This window comes from Odontesthes bonariensis, chromosome 1 (genome assembly GCF_027942865.1).
Source record: "Odontesthes bonariensis isolate fOdoBon6 chromosome 1, fOdoBon6.hap1, whole genome shotgun sequence".
Classification (NCBI taxonomy): domain Eukaryota; kingdom Metazoa; phylum Chordata; class Actinopteri; order Atheriniformes; family Atherinopsidae; genus Odontesthes; species Odontesthes bonariensis.
In genome coordinates, this window is record NC_134506.1 from 10,406,844 (window position 1) to 10,424,226 (window position 17,383).

The following is a 17,383-nucleotide window of genomic DNA, read 5'->3' on the forward strand; positions in this document are numbered from 1 at the left end:
GCTTTATCCGCAGCTGCATTACAGTTATACATCTACTCTTACCTCATTACATCAGAAAATAAGGACATCCAATCTTTCATTTAACTTTTTTTTTTTCAATTGTTTATTTATTGAATTTTAATTTTTTTTAAATTTTTATTTTTTTTATTTAACCTTTCTTTAACATAGAAATTGTCCCATTGAGTTACAATAACTCTTCTGCCAGGGAGTCCTGGCCAAGAAGGCGGCTTAAAAAAGTTACATTACAATAAAACACAAGAGACAAGACAAAACCACTACGACATCACATCTAAACAGAAGCAAACATATTAAAAACTGAGTATACACAGACACTAAAAAACAGACAGCGAACAAGGAATGAAATTAAAAACAATTGCAGTGGTCAGTTAATGATAATTTTAAAAGGTCTTTAAAAGAATTTATGGATGGAAGAACTTCAAGATTTAGAGTAGCTTGAAGTTCATTCCAAGCTTTTGGTGCATATGATGAAAAGGCTGTTTTCCCAAGTTCAGTTCTTGTAAGTGGAATATGTAAAAGTATTTTTTCTGATGACCTCGTCCTGTAAACACTATTTTGAAAAGAAAACAAATTAGAAATGTATAAAGGTAGATTACCCATTAGGGCTTTAGCAATAAAAGTCAGCGCATGGATATTTCTTCGGATGGATAAAGGCAACAACTTAAACCCAAAACCACCAAGAAAAAAGGATTTGATGAGTCACTGTCTATGTCATATAATCTGTTCTGATTGTTCTGTAATGAAATGTCATTAAATCATTCTGAACAGTGTACATGTCAACTGCTGACCAAGAGATTTGCCTTTTTCAACAGGATCTTAGCACCCTCTAACGGCAGCTTAGGAGCACGACTCTTCCTTTGTGTTGTTCCACATCTACTCTGCACTGAAACTCATCGCACAATGTCCCCAAAAACCCCAAACAAGTTTTTCTTGATATTTTTACAACCAGCTGGAGTATACACAGACACTAAAAAACAGACAGCGAACAAGGAATGAAATTAAAAACAATTGCAGTGGTCAGTTAATGATAATTTTAAAAGGTCTTTAAAAGAATTTATGGATGGAAGAACTTCAAAATTTAGAGTAGCTTGAAGTTCATTCCAAGCTTTTGGTGCATATGATGAAAAGGCTGTTTTCCCAAGTTCAGTTCTTGTAAGTGGAATATGTAAAAGTATTTTTTCTGATGACCTCGTCCTGTAAACACTATTTTGAAAAGAAAACAAATTAAAAATGTATAAAGGTAGTTTACCCATTAGGGCTTTAGCAACAAAAGTCAGCGCATGGATTTTTCTTCGGATGGAGAGAGAAGACCATTGTACAGTTTCATAAAGAGTGCAGTGGTGAGACCTGGCTGTAGCACCTGTGATCAAACGTAAGGCTGAGTGGTACAACACATCCAGGTTTTTTAAGAAAGAATAACCTGGAGTGCATATACAGTATATCCCCATAATCAAGCACTGACAGGAATGTGCTCTGAACTAACCTTTTCTGAACTGCCCTTTTATTACACATACACAACACACTGAACACACAGATAAGCTGAGAGAGAGCAAATTAAGTATTACAAATATTAGGATGCATATACATGAGTTGAGAGAAAGCACAAGAAATTCTTGATAAACAAAAAGTTTAAAATAGTAAACATAAATACAATAACATAAATCAAATGTATTATTGTTATCAGTGTTATCATAAAAAAAAAAGGTAAACACAGGTACAAGTCATGTGTAAGGTCAAGATGAGATACAAAATCAAGGAGGTCAAGTGATAATCAGGGGTCCAAACTTTTTTTTTTCTTTTTCCAGTCAGATCCCTAATTGTTTTTTGTTTTGTTTTCATATCAAAGACTGCCCTTGAAAAGATTTTCACAATTCTCTCAAGTTTATGGATCGTTTTTATACTTAAAACATTCTTATTGGTCACAACATTTTCAGTGAGCAAAGTAAAGAGTATTTGACACGGTTTCTGTACTGTTTTCCATATTTTATTCAGCTCATTCACTTATTTCTGAACATTTGACACAAACTTTGAAAATACGACCTTGTAACTGTTATGCTATTTATTTTTAAATAATTTCCCTCTTACTCATCTATCAATAAGAACGAGAAGGTCGTTCTTAATAAGATTCATAAGATTGGTGAGTGCGTTGCAGAGACGAATATTTGGTCACATCACTTAGGGAGTAATTCTTTAGTCTTAATACGTTGACACAAATGTCATAAAACAATTAAGCTCACTCTTTAAACAGGAAAAAATAACTCTTAAGTTGTGTGACTGTGATCAATGCACAAGAATTATTTTAGTTTTTTGGAGTGAATATCCCAAGAGTTTATCTAGCGGCAACGTGTCCTGGTTGTTTCACAGATGACAAACAAAAATGGGGGCTATGTTCCCAAGTGCACAGAAGATGGCTTAAATTTAAGCTCTGCTTCTGCGTGGGAGCACAGTGAATGGAAAGAAAGAGATATTTGTGTATTTGGAAAGCAACTGGACTTAAAAGACTTGAGTGGAACAAGCAGAAAATAAACTTACAGCGTTAAAGCCAGAAGGGGGCAGTAATGCGATTCAGAGTATATGTATCGCTATCACCCCCCACCCCCCCAGAACGCCAAAGTGCTGATACCCAGAAATATAGGTGGAGTGACAGCTCTCGCAATTTTCCCATCTGTAACCACCGGACTGACTGGAGCAGACAGAAAGCAGAGGATAGTGGAGCGTCATGGACCCAAACACGACGATTCTGCGAGTCAAAAGAAAGAGGGGAACCGATCCCGCAGATGCTTTGCTGCTTGCGTGCAAACGTATCCGACCCGAATCGTCCCAGAGCTCAAGCGAAACGGTACCGGAGCCCAATGAAGCCGAAGTGGAAAACTCTGTCTTCAAACTCGTGGCGACTGTAGCCACACAGGTGAGAGGCCACGGCTAACCGAATGCTGCTTGTTCACGTCAACGCAGCTGGCGGTGGAGACGTTAGGAATGGCCCTGGGTGGGGGGAATAGCTCCGTTTCAGTAAAAATATGTGTTGAATAGTGCCAGTTAGTGGGTTGAACATTATTCCTTATAGTTGTCTTTTGAAAACAGAGCGCTTCTAAGCTCTGTTATTAGCCTAGCCTACGTCGCTAGCCTCAGTGCTACGATAGGCTAGTGAACGCTGTTAGCCAACAGCAGTCGTAACGGCTCTAAATTACAGTAGCCAGTAGTATAGTTGGCTGATCTTTATTGACGATTTTTGCGGACCACAAAATGTTTTGGCTCGTTTTGAAGAGCGTGGAGGGTATAGAAACTTTATAGTTGAAATGTATTTAAAAGCAAAGTCCGACGTTGAGGGGGGCCTCCGTCACATTTTGGTTAACGTAGTATTGGAATTAGTTCTATTGCAAGAGAACTGGATTAGCTTCTTTTTAGCTTTGTTCTAAAATGTACATGTAAGTTGGTTTTTTTTCACGTTAATACTGTCAGAATGCAAGGTTGTTGTTTTTTTCCAGAAAAAAAATCCAGATATTATATTGTGACTGAAAACAATACAAGTCAATGTCGGCAGTAAACTATTGTTATTTTTTTCTTCGTGCCATTTGGTGCACATCCAGGCCCTCCCTCGCCTCAGTGAGTCGGGAGGTAAATGAAACATTTTTTGACTTTCTCCTCGTTCTCGTGTCTCCTCCCAGGATGCTCCTGTGCAGACGCAGGTTCGGCAGGCTCTGGCTCGGCCTCGCGCGGCCCATGCTTTGCGCCCTTCAGTGGCCAGCTCACAGCGCATAATCGGGGACCTGCGGAGCACAAAGTGGAGCACCCGGAGGGAGGAACGCTACAGAATACTGTCAAGCCACCGTGCAGGTCTGTCAAGCCCGGCTGAGCGGCAGCCCTCCCAGACAGATGCGCCTGATGCTGTGGAGGAAGGCAGGAAAGGGTCGGACAAATGGGGTCTTGGTGACTGCCAGGTGGTGGATCTCCTCCATGAAGACGCTGGAAACAAGGACAAACCTCTGAGCAAGGTGCGTTCACTCTTCCTGTGATGTCTACAACTCAAAGCAACCATATGTACCGTTTTACATACAGCCAGCCCCTCTTTTTGCAACCAGTCTTACTTGCTAGGCTGTGTTCTGTTTGTTTATTCTGTCTCATCTTTCACATTTTCTTGCTCGTGTAAGTAAAGTGACGGATCGACTTTCACGCGTCATTATATCAATAAAACCAAATGTCTGATTCGCTTAAACTCTGTTTCTGTTAACAAATTGGCTTAAATATGATCCATGAGGTTGGTGACCAGCAGCTCGTGGGATGTGTTGAATTCTGCTTTCACTTCAGTGCGTCGGTGCGTCGTCCGAGAGTTTGCTTTTTGCTGTTGGAACTATGTTGGCCTCTTGTCCAGAATTTGCGGTCGAGGCAAAATATTTACAGGATAAACTCCATGAGCGGCTCTTTTCCACTCCTCTTTCTGTTCTAATCGGAAATTAGGGAACAAAGCGTTCCGGGACAGTCTCATTGATCCTTGGAGTTGAACGGTAAAGTCTCAGTTCCGTGAGGGGGGGGGGCAAGAGTGACAGCACCGGACAGGCGTTACAGCTCTTGACTACCCTGCGTTGTGTCGATGACAACTGCCTCAGACTGGCTCTGTCACTCGCACAGAACGTGCACGTACACACACCTTAAGAGGTGTTGAAAGAGTTAAAAAACGCAGTCGCATTGACTCAAAATGTGGTTGCACAATGTGACCGGCTCTGTGTGCAACTTCTTTTCCTCATAACGGTGGCATTTAGAAATATTCTCATTGCTTTGGCTAAAGTGGAAAATCTTTGCCCACATGCAGTAAACAGAGTAAACGATGGCAGTAAGAAGTGCGCTCGCTGAACATTTTCCAGTGCGTTTCAGAGGACTTAAACATTTAGTAGGTTGTTTAAGCCATTACTTTATTCTTTTTAGAGAAGGGATGTAACATCACTCCGTCCTCTCTTTCTCTCTCTCTCCTGCCTGGAAAATCGCTGAGTCATCCGATCGAACAAGTGGGGGAAAAGTGGTGCCATCAGTAATTCTTCTTGTAAATGATATTGTTGTTGGTGGTCTTCCAGCCCTCTGTGAAGCTTTGCGCTGACTCAGCCGCTCACAGATGACTCGTGGACCAATCAGAGCCAGTACATCCCTCACCTTTGACCTTTCAGTGTCAAACACGCTGCGCCGTGGAATGACGAGATGCTGTTGGGCTTTGGGTTTTCAATGTTCCTTCAGTCAACCAGGTTCAGCCCGGTTACCGGACAAAAAGCCAAAAAGTGTGCCTGGACCTGCTGGGGCCAGCACAAAGACTCTTCCTTTTTACTTATATGGACTTCCTGATGAAGTTGGGACTTATTCTGGGGCTCATCAGTTGGAGGATGGTTAATTTGACATTATTTATAAAATGAACCCGTGTGCTCTCCTCAGGAATCCCTCTAAGCTCAGACAGGTGCTGACTCAGTAAGAATTCAGTTTTTTTTAATTTCATAAGAAAGTAAAGACGTCTCATATTTATGAGTGCTGACAGCCTCAGTTTTTGTAACATAAGTTTAACATAACATAGCATACGAGATGGCGATCAGATCATATCAGTGTTTTTCTTTTTATGACCGTCTTATTTCTTTTTGCTACGGGACGTGGCTGAAGAAGCTTAATGTCAGTGCCTGCAGATAAATTCCAGCTTCTTTGTCCTTCAGCAGGACAACGAGCTGCCCAAAGTGCTGAATAAACGAGGGTGCGGAGAAGAAGAAGGAAGCTGTCGGCACATGACTTGTTCTTATGCTGTCACAAAAACACGGCACCTGCATGTGGAGGCAGCAGTCCACACTGCTCACATGGAACGCCTTGGTTGTTCTTAACATGCTTTATTTTCTCCCTCTCTCTTCAGGTGCTCTCCTCAGACCCAGAAGTGATTCTGTGTAACAACACCAAGATGCTGCGGGAGCGTCTGAGCGTTTCTGGAGAGCAGTTGGGGGAGGAGCACCGGGAGCAGGACGAAGACTACGTCTACGATCTTTACTACCAGGAAACGGCCACAGCAGGCTGGATCCAGGACATCCTGTCTGTCAGGGTCTACACTGATGAGGGAGAACTGGTGTGTGTGGATGGATGGACGGACAGATGAATGAGTGCTGAAATCGGAGTGAGTGTATGACGTCATGGTTGAATCCGTTACTTTAGCTGAAAGAAGCGAGGTCTGAAAATGTCTGCGGTGTGGGTTATTTTTGCTGCTGTAATAATCAAAGCAGATGATATAACAAGTTGTACTTTATCTGAATCAGTGCCATCACAGGTCTGTGGGAAAGGGACATTTCCTGAGTTATGTTTGTCAGAAACCTTTCAGTCGGTAATCTCACTAACATGTGTTTTATGTACTCCGCAGAAATGTTTTTAAAATCCCTGTTTAGGAGTATCTGTTTATGTTTGGAGCTTAAAGTCATGTAGGTCTTTCCTTTTGTTATTCCGTGTAACCACTGTGAAGTCGGACAAACTGGTTTTCGTCTACTTCAGGTTCCCGATCTGGTGGTTCATCAAGAGGAGGTGTATGAAGACGAGGATGATGAGAATGAAGAGGGCAACTGGAGGAATGACTATCCTGATGAGGAAAGCGATGAAGACGGCGACAGAGAGGAGCGCTATGGTGGTATGTGTTTGATTTGTGTGTTTTTTTTGTTTTTTTTTAATGGGTGTGCGAGTTGTTCAGGTGTGAACAGCCGCGTCAGTTCGGCTACAGCTGTGACCTGAATCATCAGTGTCCCCTGTGTTGTGCATGTTCAGCTGGCAGATATTTTCACTTCACTCGGGTATTTTTCAGTTGTTTGTTGGGGAAATGCTCGGAGCAGCATCAGAGGTTTGTGTGATATCATGTTGAGGCGTGTTCTGGGTGCAGTTGTACTGCTGCAGTGCGTCATGTGACTCATCAGTCGGAGCCAAATGCTCAGATGAACATCCTTTGGCCTGAGGGGAATGATTTCTCACTGAACGGTCGGAGGATAAAAATGATGTTAATGATATGCCGACGCTCAGATCTCATCCATATTGTTAAACTGCAGAATATTTTTGTTATTTTACAGAGCTCTCCTCTTTTATCAATAAATTAATAGAATGATGAAGTTGAACGGAAGATTGGTGTAGATTTTCTGACTCGCAGAGCCGAGATGCACCGTGCCTGTTTATTTCTGACCCGACACTAAGACTGACATGGAGACGGTTTACATCGGGGACGCATTCATTTAGGAGGTTTCGGGATCTGATTATTCACGGCGCATTTTGACCTAAAGAAGTGAAACAAAGGGGGCTTTTTTCCAAGAAGCTACAACTATAGTTCAGCCCCATTTCCTCAGAGGTCCACAAACAACAAACTAGTCCCACACAGATTACCGTATTAGGGGGTAATGTGGGGTTTGGTGTTACCAAGGTCACTTTGGCACTTGGACACTGAGGGGATTGACAGCAGTTTGGTCCCTACGCTTGCAGGAAATCCCATAAGTTGGTCTGCTAACATGTTTTGTGTCCATGTCTTGATTTCTAAACGCACAACAAAAGGCCATAGTTGATTGGACAACTTCCAGCGGTTGAAATGCCGCTTTAGACCACATGGAGGCGGTCTGGGACATGCGTGTCTACCTTCTTTTGAAAGGGCAAACATGAATGTCTCCTCGGTCACATCGAATGATAACCTGGTTGTGTCTCCAGTGATATATTTTGGCGGGTTCAGTGTCCAAAGAGTTAGTGCAAAGCAGAGCAGACAGGATGAGTCATTGAAAAACAAAAACAAAAAAACTTTCAGCTCCTTCTTTGTGCCCATTTCTTCTGTGACAGTGAAAAAAAGATGAACACGCTTTATGTTCAACACGCTTATCATTTCAGACTTTTTATATCTAAGTCTTGTGGTTATAAACAAATCGCATTTAAGTGCTTGTCAGAGCGCAGCTTTAATGAGTCTCGTATTCATGAGGTCACACTGAAACTCGTGTCTGATCATTGTATGTCCCGCGTGTCCAGGTTACTGGGAGGAAGAACACTCGTACAGCAGGAGGAACTGGGAGCGCTACCGGACAGAAGTCATGCGCGAGCTGGGAAGCGGTGACGACGACGATGACGACGCAGAAAAAAATGAATCCGACTGATCTTTCCAGGACCCTTTTCACAAATGAAACCACACTCTGTGGGCCTCTGTGTAGTTGAGTTGGAAGAAGATAACCGCTACATATAATCAGTTATGTGCCAAAGCAACAACACATCAGTCACCAAGCAAGTTGTTTAGATTAGTCAGTCTCTGCTACACAGCCGGTGAAGGAGTTGGTGTCATTTCCAGAAGGATCCAGAGTGTGTTTTACTGTTTTTGTTTTGTTTTTTTTAAGCTGGTGGAGTGAACTTGTGTGTGGGTGTTTGTTCAAAGTGGACGTGTGTTAGAATTGTTGCACAGTAGTGTGATATGCCTCGTATGCTTTGTGCCGTCACCACTTTTGTTAGCGAGGCGTCTCAGGCCGCGTGTGGTTGCATTTTGTGCATGGTAGTGTGTACGTGTAACTGTGCATTAGGGTTTTGCATAATGTGTACGCATGGTGCCGAGTTTTCTGTTGCGTGTTTGGTTCAGAAATTCCTGTTTGAAGTTCAGATTGGTTCTCGGATGTTTGTTGAAATAAGATTTTTGTAAATATGTAGATGTGTATAAAAAAAATAAAGCTTTCAAAATAAATATTTATTTTTTCCCCGTCAACACAAGATTATAAAAGTAAATGGTCTGATCTGAGATCATGAAACATTTTTATTGAATTATTTGGTGGCTCAGCTTCGGTCCGTCGGTGCAGATGAACAGAAGGCTGGTTTCCTCATGTTTAACACACCACACCAGCCTCCTGATGCAGTCTCACCGCTGCTCTCGTGAACCTTGAATGAACTGAATTACAACTGCAGAAATAAGTTGCTGTCCAAGGATGAAATGTGGAATCTTTGAGCATAATTTACTTTAGATTGTGCAAATGTTCCACAGTTTTAAGATGGAACGGCAGTAAAACATTCAAATACATCATTGAATACAAGTGGGGAAATGAGTGCTGTTGATATAAAGCAACAAATGTTAATATGCAAAATAACTAAACTAAATGGTACCAACAGCACATGAAAGACAGACGTTGACACGTGGCAGCATACAAACATAGGCTGATGGCTCAGTACAATTTTCTAGTCATTTTTCAATGCTGATACTGCACACTATATTTCAGTTCCTTTGGATTGAATTCATACAACAGAATAAACCATTTTTATTTAAAGGCATTAAGTAGGTTCAGTTACTGGTGTAGCTTCAAAGGTGCATTATTGCTAACGGAGGTCATTATAAAGTTGAAATCTAAGAACGCGCAGCGTCGTCTGTGTGGACGTGTGCGTCTGGGGCAGCATTTTTAAGTGTTGTAAACAACATGGTGGACAGCACAACGTATGAGCTGGAAATGCTCTTTTCCCTGCAGATTCTCCTGTGTGATGGCTTCGTGTCTGCTGGCAGAAGTTCTGAAGCGTAACAGATGCTACTGGCTTTTGTCCATCTCTGTCAGCACACAGAAGCAGCTGTACTGGCTGAGGTAGGTCAGAGAACCTGCAGCGAGAGACGGCGTGTTAGCAGAGCTTAATTAGCGCGCCTGTTTCTTCAGGGAGCTGAAAGACTTGGAAACTCACGCAGTAGTTTTGTGATGACGGGCGGTCGTTTGGACTCTGGCAGATAGACGCCCAGGAAGTAGACGGGAATTCCTGACAGTGCGATGGCGATGCCAATCAGGGAGTTGACTGTGTCGCTGTAAAGAGGGACTGCCACCAGGAACACGGCGCACAGGCAGAACACCACCGGGTACAGTAACGTCAGCTGAGACGTCGGGAGGCAGAACACGCGTTACAAAGGGGGGGTTTTGCTTTAACGTCGCATTCAACATGACTTCAGGATAAAACATGCAATACTGTGGTTCTTCTCTGTGATAGAGAGAATGAGACAAACAAATGAAGTTGTGACAGTAAAAAGAGAGAAAAGAAGACAATCCACAAGTGAAACAAAGGTTGGAAAGAAGGAAGGAGGAACAGCTGAAGGGTAGGGAAGTTCTAGTCATGTTGCTGTAGCTTTCAAATAAACATTAATCCAATGAAAAAAAAAAAGCCTCACTGTGTTCTGGTGTCTTCTGATGCACAAATAAAGAGCTGGGTTTTCTTTTTCTTGAAAAAAAAAAAAACCACACTATATCGCCATCCATGTGGCAGACAGAGCTGGGAGCGAGGCAGGATTGTGTTTAACATTCTAAGCCCAACCCATGACGGAAATTTGGGAATGTAGAGAAAAGTCTTTCTGCCAGACAAAAAGAGGAACTTCCACTATCACAGGTGCAATCACACACACACACACTAAAAAAAAAACAAAAAAACGGTTAAATGACATTTTTGTGTTTGTTTTCTTTTTCATGGAAACAAACAGCATCAGAACCAATCAGTGTTAAACAGCTCTTAAACAACAATAACCTCCTCTGATGCTATATCTGATCAATATCTACACGTTTGCAGAAAATGAAAAATATTGGGGTAGCTCTGGTGGGAGCCAGATTCATCCTGAGCATGAACATTATGTCCTGTATTGATTTTCTGCTGGAGCTCTGACTCAGAGCTGCAGCTCAGATGGTTGCCGTGCAGTAAAACCCTTAGGCCGGCTGCCTTTAGTAGTTCAGCTCAGGTTGTGCAGTTTAACCTGTCTATCAGCCAGATCGCGATGCATGACTCGGGTTCCTTTATCTGCTGTTACCTTGAGAGGCCGAGGTCTGTCAGGCTGCTTCCAGCGGAGGTAGATCTGGCCGGCGACAGACAGACCCATAAAGAACCAGTAGCTAAAGCTGTAATAGTTGATGAGCTGGAAGACATCCTCTACTGTCAGGTAGATCAGTGACATGATACACTGAGGAGTGGACGGTGAAGAAAGGGAGGGTGGCAACAAGGAGAGGAAAATAACAATTAGTGTGACAGTCTGAAGATTTCATAATCCAGTGCGTAACTGAGTGATTTATTACTTTACAATCACATGAAGATAAGAATCTTTGTTTCTTTTAATGTATTTTGATGACAGCAGAGTCAGCAAAATATCCAAAGATGCTCGTTGTGTTCCTAACGCTTTCTCCATGTTGCACCACCAAATTACTGCATTAGAGGAGCCCAGAAGGGACAAACTGATAACTGGCTTGAGTGTTTTTCACAGCCTCAGCAGTTTGGGTGAAAGTGTTCAGTTGGTTTGTGCCACTAGATGTCACCTTGTGTCCTTGACACTGGACTGCGAAATGTTTGACTTCTGTGGTTTAAACAATCTGCTGTGCTTCTATCACTATAATATCTTTCTTTTCTTTCCCGTACATTGAAGATAAGAGCAGGGATCGGAGTGAATCTCTGAATATGGATCATGGACAGTGCGTCTGGAAGGTGACCTTCACGAGAGCCCACAAAGAACAACCTGGAAGCAACAAATGTGGATCAAAATGGACACCAGAACATCAAGCAACGTAATTGTCTTTAATACCATTAATTTATACTTATACCATTAGATACTTTAAGAAAGGTAAAAAAAAAAACATCTGAAAGAACTTCAGATTTATTCAACCTATGCTTCAATATGGCGTACGTGTTCTACCTGGATGCAGCTATGATGGAGGCGTTGAGGCCTCCGTAGCAGGACAGAGCCACAGCAATGGGGATAATCCAGCTCATGACGCCCAGGGTGTGATCTGCAAAAGTCTAAAAGAACACAGCGAGCAGATGACACTTATCCACAACACATGCATGTTGTTCTCAAATCCATCAGCTTATTCTGATTTTTCCCCAAAAAGCAGATTGTTCACTCACCACTGCCACAGCATCGCTGGCCAAAATAGAGCTGGCGTCCAGCACAGCGTAATAGGCCACATTGGTCAGGATGTAGATGACGGTGACGATGGGCATGGAGATGGCGATGGCCAGGGGCAGGTTCCTGGAATAACAGGACATGTGACCTAAACAAGGCTTATTTAAGTGTTCTGATTGGCAGCTGCTGGTACCTTCTATCTACTGAAAAAGAGCCAAGAAAAAAGACAAAACAAAAAGAAAGATCACCTTTCTGGGTTTTTGATCTCTTCTGTCACGAAGTTGAGGGTGTCCCAACCAGAGTAAGAGAAGAGAGCAGAGTACAGCGCCAGCGCAATGTCGCCCGGATCTGTAGATGAGCCCTCAAAGGATGACTCAAAGTTGTTTGTGTAGCCTAAGAAGGAAACAGGGGAAATTTGGTTGCATTGGATGGAAATGATTAAACTGCGTGTTTATGGCGAATCGCAAATGTCAACGAGCAGCTGATTTCATTGTAAATGTCTGCTGGGAGGACTAAACCCAAATATAAGAGGATCGTGGGTGGCTGGCATTAAGCTGTCAAACTGGATGCCATCTTTAATTCTGGTCTCTTGAGTATTGCCACTCACTCACCCTGGCACAGCTTGGCGATGCCAGTGATGATGATGACGATGAGGGCGGCCACCTTTGCATAGGTGAAAATGTCCTGCACGCGGGTGCCCCACTTCACGTAGGCAGAGTTGATAAACGTCAGTAAACCTGGGGAGAAAGAGGGATGGTGGAGGTTCCTGCACTCAGCTCTACAGACATGAGCAAAACAGCAGCAGCAAAATGAACGGCTGCAAAACATACTTACATAAACATGCTGCAGCGATGAGCCTGGCTGCCACGTATGGCGGTTCACATGTCGGAAAGAGCGGCTGCACCAAGTTGTTTGCAAACGTAATGGCTATGACTGCCTGGCTGGTGGGCTCGATGATCAACAAAGACGTCCACAGACGAATGAATGCAATGAAGCCACCGAATGACTCCAAGATGTATGCATAGGAAGCCCCTGATTTGGTGATCGTGGTGCCCAGCTCAGCATAGCATAGGGCCCCAACCACTGAGAACATGCCCCCAATCGCCCAGATGACTAGCGACAGCCCGTAAGAGGCGCTGTAGATGAGCACACCTTTGGGGGAGACGAAGATGCCAGAGCCGATCATGTTCCCTACGATCAGGCTGACTCCGTTAAGGAGCGAGATCTCCTTCTTAAGCTGCATGCTCTCTTTGGGAGGCTCTTGGGGACTGGAAGAGTGACCGGCGCCGACGTTTATTTTCTGGGATCCGTCACGGTCAGCCATGGCGCTGTCGTTTCAAGGCTGAGCCAGCAGGAACTGCGGAGTGGCTGTGGATGCTACAGCCGCTTGTTCCTTTCTGACAGCCTCTGGAATAACCTGCCCTACGGATTCAGAAGAACGGAGTTATCATTGGTGACATAAAGAGGGGCTTGATGCCCAACTTTATCCATCTAACATGTCCGGGCAGACCTTAGAGAGATGTAGTGGTGTATAGAAGAGATTAGGGCAAGTCAGGAACAGGCCTGTGTGTAATGTAGGTGTGGAATGTTTCATTTACAAGACCGCACCATAACTATGGCTCAACATGCATGCCTCAGTTCAAACATTGTCCATCTGTTGCTCATGTACAAACTCACCACCGCTTCACCTAACAATCTGATGATAACACAAACTAATCAATGAGCCAAACAAACCGGCTCCTAATGGCTCGCCGACTCCTCTGCAATATTTGACAAAAAGTATTTTTCTTGCAGTTGTTCGTATCCAAACTCCAAGACACAAATAAACGTTAGATTTACAACTTTATTCTGAGGGTTCATTTCTAGAAAAAATCCCATTGATTTACAGCGTTGCACTGTCCACAAACAATTCATCGTGTTTAGCTTCATTTGACCTGCAAGCAAAGCATGATGGTGGGAGTCTTTAGATGTGTGTGCCAGCTCCTGAGCTTGTGAACACATCAGATGACAACCCTGAGGGGGTTGCCTAACATCATTAGAATGTTAAGTCTGCACGGGCTATTGGTGAGACAACTAAATGTTGATTTTGAGGAAGCTATGAACTATTAGAAATTACAACAGGCATATTTAACAATTTGCTATGGATTTATAGATATAACAGCTAACCAACTAGAAAATTTCTGAAGAAATTTTGATGGGTGCCAAGCTCCTGCCCGCCGAGAGACAGATGCTGTGCTCACAGACCTGCTTGTTGCCAGTCAAGCATTCGATATTTCCAATCCAGAATGAAATATGAGATACTGGCTTGGTGAAACCTGCCTGAGTTAAGCCCGATTTATGCCCTACGGAACCGGACGAAATTCGTCTGTCCGGTCCATACGTTGCTCCCGGAGCTTCTGTTTATGCCTCCGTCCGTATTGCGCACGTCCGTAAGAAATCCTCTAGAGGGCGGTATTATATATTGAGTCATTGTCGGCCGCGGGTTTGAGAAACATGGCGTCATTTGAGGAAGTTGCAGTCATACAAATGTATATACACCCTGACCATCTCACAAATCCTCTCCTCCATTACCTGGCATTTTTAAATCTTAAAATGTTTCAATCTTCTACTCTTCGTTCTTCTTCTTCCTCCATAACTTCCGGAGCCAACACGCTCCTGACTCTCTACTGCCCCCACGAATTCCTCTGGTATTGCTCCGTTTCGCCCGGAGCTCACCGGATTGCTAAGCTCTTGACCTACGGACAAACTGACGGATGAAACGACCCCCGGAACCGGGTGAAAGCGTCCGTTTCCGTAGTTAACGTAGGGCATAAATGGGCCTTAAGACAGCATGAGGAAGGGAACGTGCACAGAAGGTGTGTTTAAGCCAGAGAGAGACAGAGGAGGACAGGTTGTGCCCCCTTAGACCGAACAGCTGTTTCAATAGATTTTTAGGTCACAGTGTAAAGAAAAAATGAACTTGTTAATAGCAGAAAGGTCTGCTTAAGACAGTTTTGTCATTTCTATCAAGGTCCTGTTTAATATGCAGGTTTCATGGCAGTTTGAACACACCCCTCGCTGTCAGTTTGAAGGAGAGCTGTTTTATAATGATTGGGATGGCAGTGTGCGATAGCACTGTTGTATGAATCTGAGGTGATTTGAGAGAAAACCATAAGGTCCAGCACAAAGTTCTGTTCAGTTAAAGTTGAGTGTTTCCTGTCACGTTTAAAACTTTGAATTATGTCTCTGTGTTGCCGTATGGCTGAGTTATGAGACCTCCAAAAAAGGAGGCCTCATAACTCCTATTTATAGGATATAGCTTTTTGGTGCTCGTTGAGCCCTTGTTTTGTGGTTTTCAATGCATTCCTCATTAGGGAAAATTCCATGTTTTTCCAGAATTCCTTTCGAGTAATGAGAGAGAAAAATACAAGCACACCATTCCCGATCGTTCCCTGCCGTTGGCATCCATAATTAATAATAAAGATACAGCTTATAGGAACTGTTGGTTATATTCATGTTTGGACTTCTTATTGTGTGCCTTCCGTTCTTCCCAACTATGTAGACATACGAGCTCGTACAGGACTGTATGCGTCTGACAGACAGGTCGTTATAGTCTGTGGCTACAGGCGGTTTCAGTTGTTTTCAGCTGAGTAACCGGGGACAGGCTCAGTGTAGGAGGAGCTCCGGCCAGGTAAACGGGACTCAGTTTGTAATCAAATCTTTTTAATAACTCGTCCTACTTGATACCCAACCTCCCCCTTCCTTTTTTTTTTTTTTTTTTTTTTTTTTTTATAAATTGTTGTCAGCTTGTCTCTTCTTTCATTAGAGTAATTGCCTGAACCCCCTTGGCCAAAGCTTACTATTCTTCCAAAATGTAATAAAAGAAGTAAAGTGGACACTGAATAAACAGTGAAACTTGTAAGTTTACTTATGTTTCGTAGCTAAGCCATTTACAGCAACATATTGCAATATAAGGTGAAAACAGGCACAGGTTTTTTGTCAAAAGGGGATCATTCTAGAAGCCATATGTTATGTCCATATTACAAGTGGCCTCAGCTAAATTCCATGCCAATAAATTGTGGAACAAAAGCAGGATCATTTCACCGTATACTGAGTGTGGATGGGACACTTTTTGTTGGGTCTAGTTTTAAAAACGGCTATCAACTTGTGATAGCATCAATAAAAGGAGTGAATATCAACTTTCTAAAGCCATCTTGTTTCTTCCAGACCCATATCTGTTGAATGATCATAAACACAGATTGAAACGTCACAGCAGCCAGCGGTTTGTCTTTACAGCATGTTGTATCAAGCACGATCTGCATTACGACACTACTTTTCCGTTTCAGACTTTCAAAATAAAGCCAATATATTTTGGAGCTTTGGAGGAAAAATACCTTCTTTCTTTACCCTTGTTGGCTTTTCGCCGAACACGTCGAGTGGTGTTTCTTTGTCAAGAACAACCTTGCATGCGGCTCTTTCAGCTTCAGATGGCACGAGGCCATTTGCGGTTAAACAGGAGCAGTTTAAAGGCAAAGCGCCGCTCCAAGCTAATTGTACTGCTTGTTAGCTTGTTTTTTTTTCCATCCCACAGCTATAACAGAGTTGAATCTAACTGAGGCAACCCACAAGGACGCCTTCATCTCACCTCCGTTAAATAACAAAGCTATAACAAAATAAAAATAAAAAACACAAACTGAACTCACTATTTGAAATGATGTATCGCTAAATTTAGTTTCCATTAAGCCTGAACTCCTTTCTTACTGTCGGCTTTGTGCCGCCAACTTGCCTCTCTTTTGTCCTGTTCCTTTCTCAAAATTTAAATAGCCCTATCTTGAACGAATACTCAACATTTTAAAAGGAGATTATTCCTGCCGAGTGTCAATTATTAGGCCATTACTGCCCAGCCTTACCTGCGCCGGTTTACCTCCTGTAGTGCTTTTGACAGCCAGCCAACACGGCGTCCGCTGACAAAGACATCCGCAGCAGCCGTAAACAACTGGCTCCTGCAGTCCAGAGGAAATATCATGTGACGCTGTTACTGTACGAGCATCGTATTACTATATGTAGATGTCTTTGGACGAATTAATGTTTCCAGCTACAACAATGAATGAACCACTACCCCATTACCAAATACATCTGGTTGTGCAAAACACACGGCTGAATAAGAACACAAGTGTAAATATTCGCAAATCTTGTCACCACTTGTAAACAGCCGCTTACGCCCATTGAAACTAATATCTTTTTTTTTTTAAGTTTTATTTTCGTTAATAGATACAAGTAAATTTTAAATTTGCCGACAGAAACATCTTGAAACACGAGTTAGTACGATAAAAGAAAAAAAAACGTGTGGAAGGTCACAGGTAATTAGGTTAATTGGAAGCTTCTAACATGAGTGGCTGGGTGTCACAAAGTGTTGTAGAGGGTATTGGCTACACTGGCGTAGTTTATCGAAGCTTGTGTCTGAGCAAACAATTAAATTATGTGAATGTGTCAATATGTCAATTAAAGAATGTGAGAGTGCTTCACGGCGTGGTGCAT

At 42.9% G+C, this 17,383-nt stretch overlaps 2 protein-coding genes across 2 annotated transcripts; one reads left to right on the forward strand and one right to left on the reverse strand.

The window, feature by feature from the left end:
* The first annotated feature begins 2,637 nt into the window (after positions 1 to 2,637).
* slc7a6os (solute carrier family 7 member 6 opposite strand) lies at positions 2,638 to 8,707 on the forward strand. The gene is made up of 5 exons (XM_075470426.1): positions 2,638 to 2,926; positions 3,684 to 4,010; positions 5,894 to 6,100; positions 6,517 to 6,649; positions 8,011 to 8,707. Exons 1-5 carry the CDS (start codon positions 2,738 to 2,740, stop codon positions 8,133 to 8,135), a joined length of 981 nt encoding a protein of 326 aa, XP_075326541.1. The 5' UTR covers positions 2,638 to 2,737; the 3' UTR covers positions 8,136 to 8,707.
* On the reverse strand, positions 8,696 to 16,839 carry slc7a6 (solute carrier family 7 member 6). The gene is made up of 10 exons (XM_075470297.1): positions 16,756 to 16,839; positions 12,701 to 13,288; positions 12,478 to 12,603; positions 12,115 to 12,259; positions 11,869 to 11,992; positions 11,657 to 11,760; positions 11,383 to 11,479; positions 10,784 to 10,933; positions 9,682 to 9,865; positions 8,696 to 9,601 (listed from the first exon to the last, which is right to left on the reverse strand). The coding sequence occupies exons 2-10, from the start codon at positions 13,188 to 13,190 to the stop codon at positions 9,534 to 9,536; spliced, it is 1,488 nt and encodes a 495-aa protein (XP_075326412.1). The 5' UTR covers positions 13,191 to 13,288; positions 16,756 to 16,839; the 3' UTR covers positions 8,696 to 9,533.
* Between the last annotated feature and the right edge of the window lie 544 nt (positions 16,840 to 17,383).

Bases quoted from the DNA above. Each gene is read 5' to 3' on its own strand.
- slc7a6os (XM_075470426.1), top strand. From the start codon at position 2,738: ATGGACCCAAACACGACGATTCTGCGAGTCAAAAGAAAGAGGGGAACC. The intron at 2,927-3,683 runs GTGAGAGGCCAC...GTCTCCTCCCAG, and splicing joins TGGCGACTGTAGCCACACAG to GATGCTCCTGTGCAGACGCA. The intron at 6,101-6,516 runs GTGTGTGTGGAT...CGTCTACTTCAG, and splicing joins ACACTGATGAGGGAGAACTG to GTTCCCGATCTGGTGGTTCA.
- slc7a6 (XM_075470297.1), bottom strand. From the start codon at position 13,190: ATGGCTGACCGTGACGGATCCCAGAAAATAAACGTCGGCGCCGGTCAC. The intron at 12,260-12,477 runs GTGAGTGAGTGG...TTTCCTTCTTAG, and splicing joins CATCGCCAAGCTGTGCCAGG to GCTACACAAACAACTTTGAG. The intron at 9,602-9,681 runs GTGAGTTTCCAA...CTCTCGCTGCAG, and splicing joins CGTCATCACAAAACTACTGC to GTTCTCTGACCTACCTCAGC.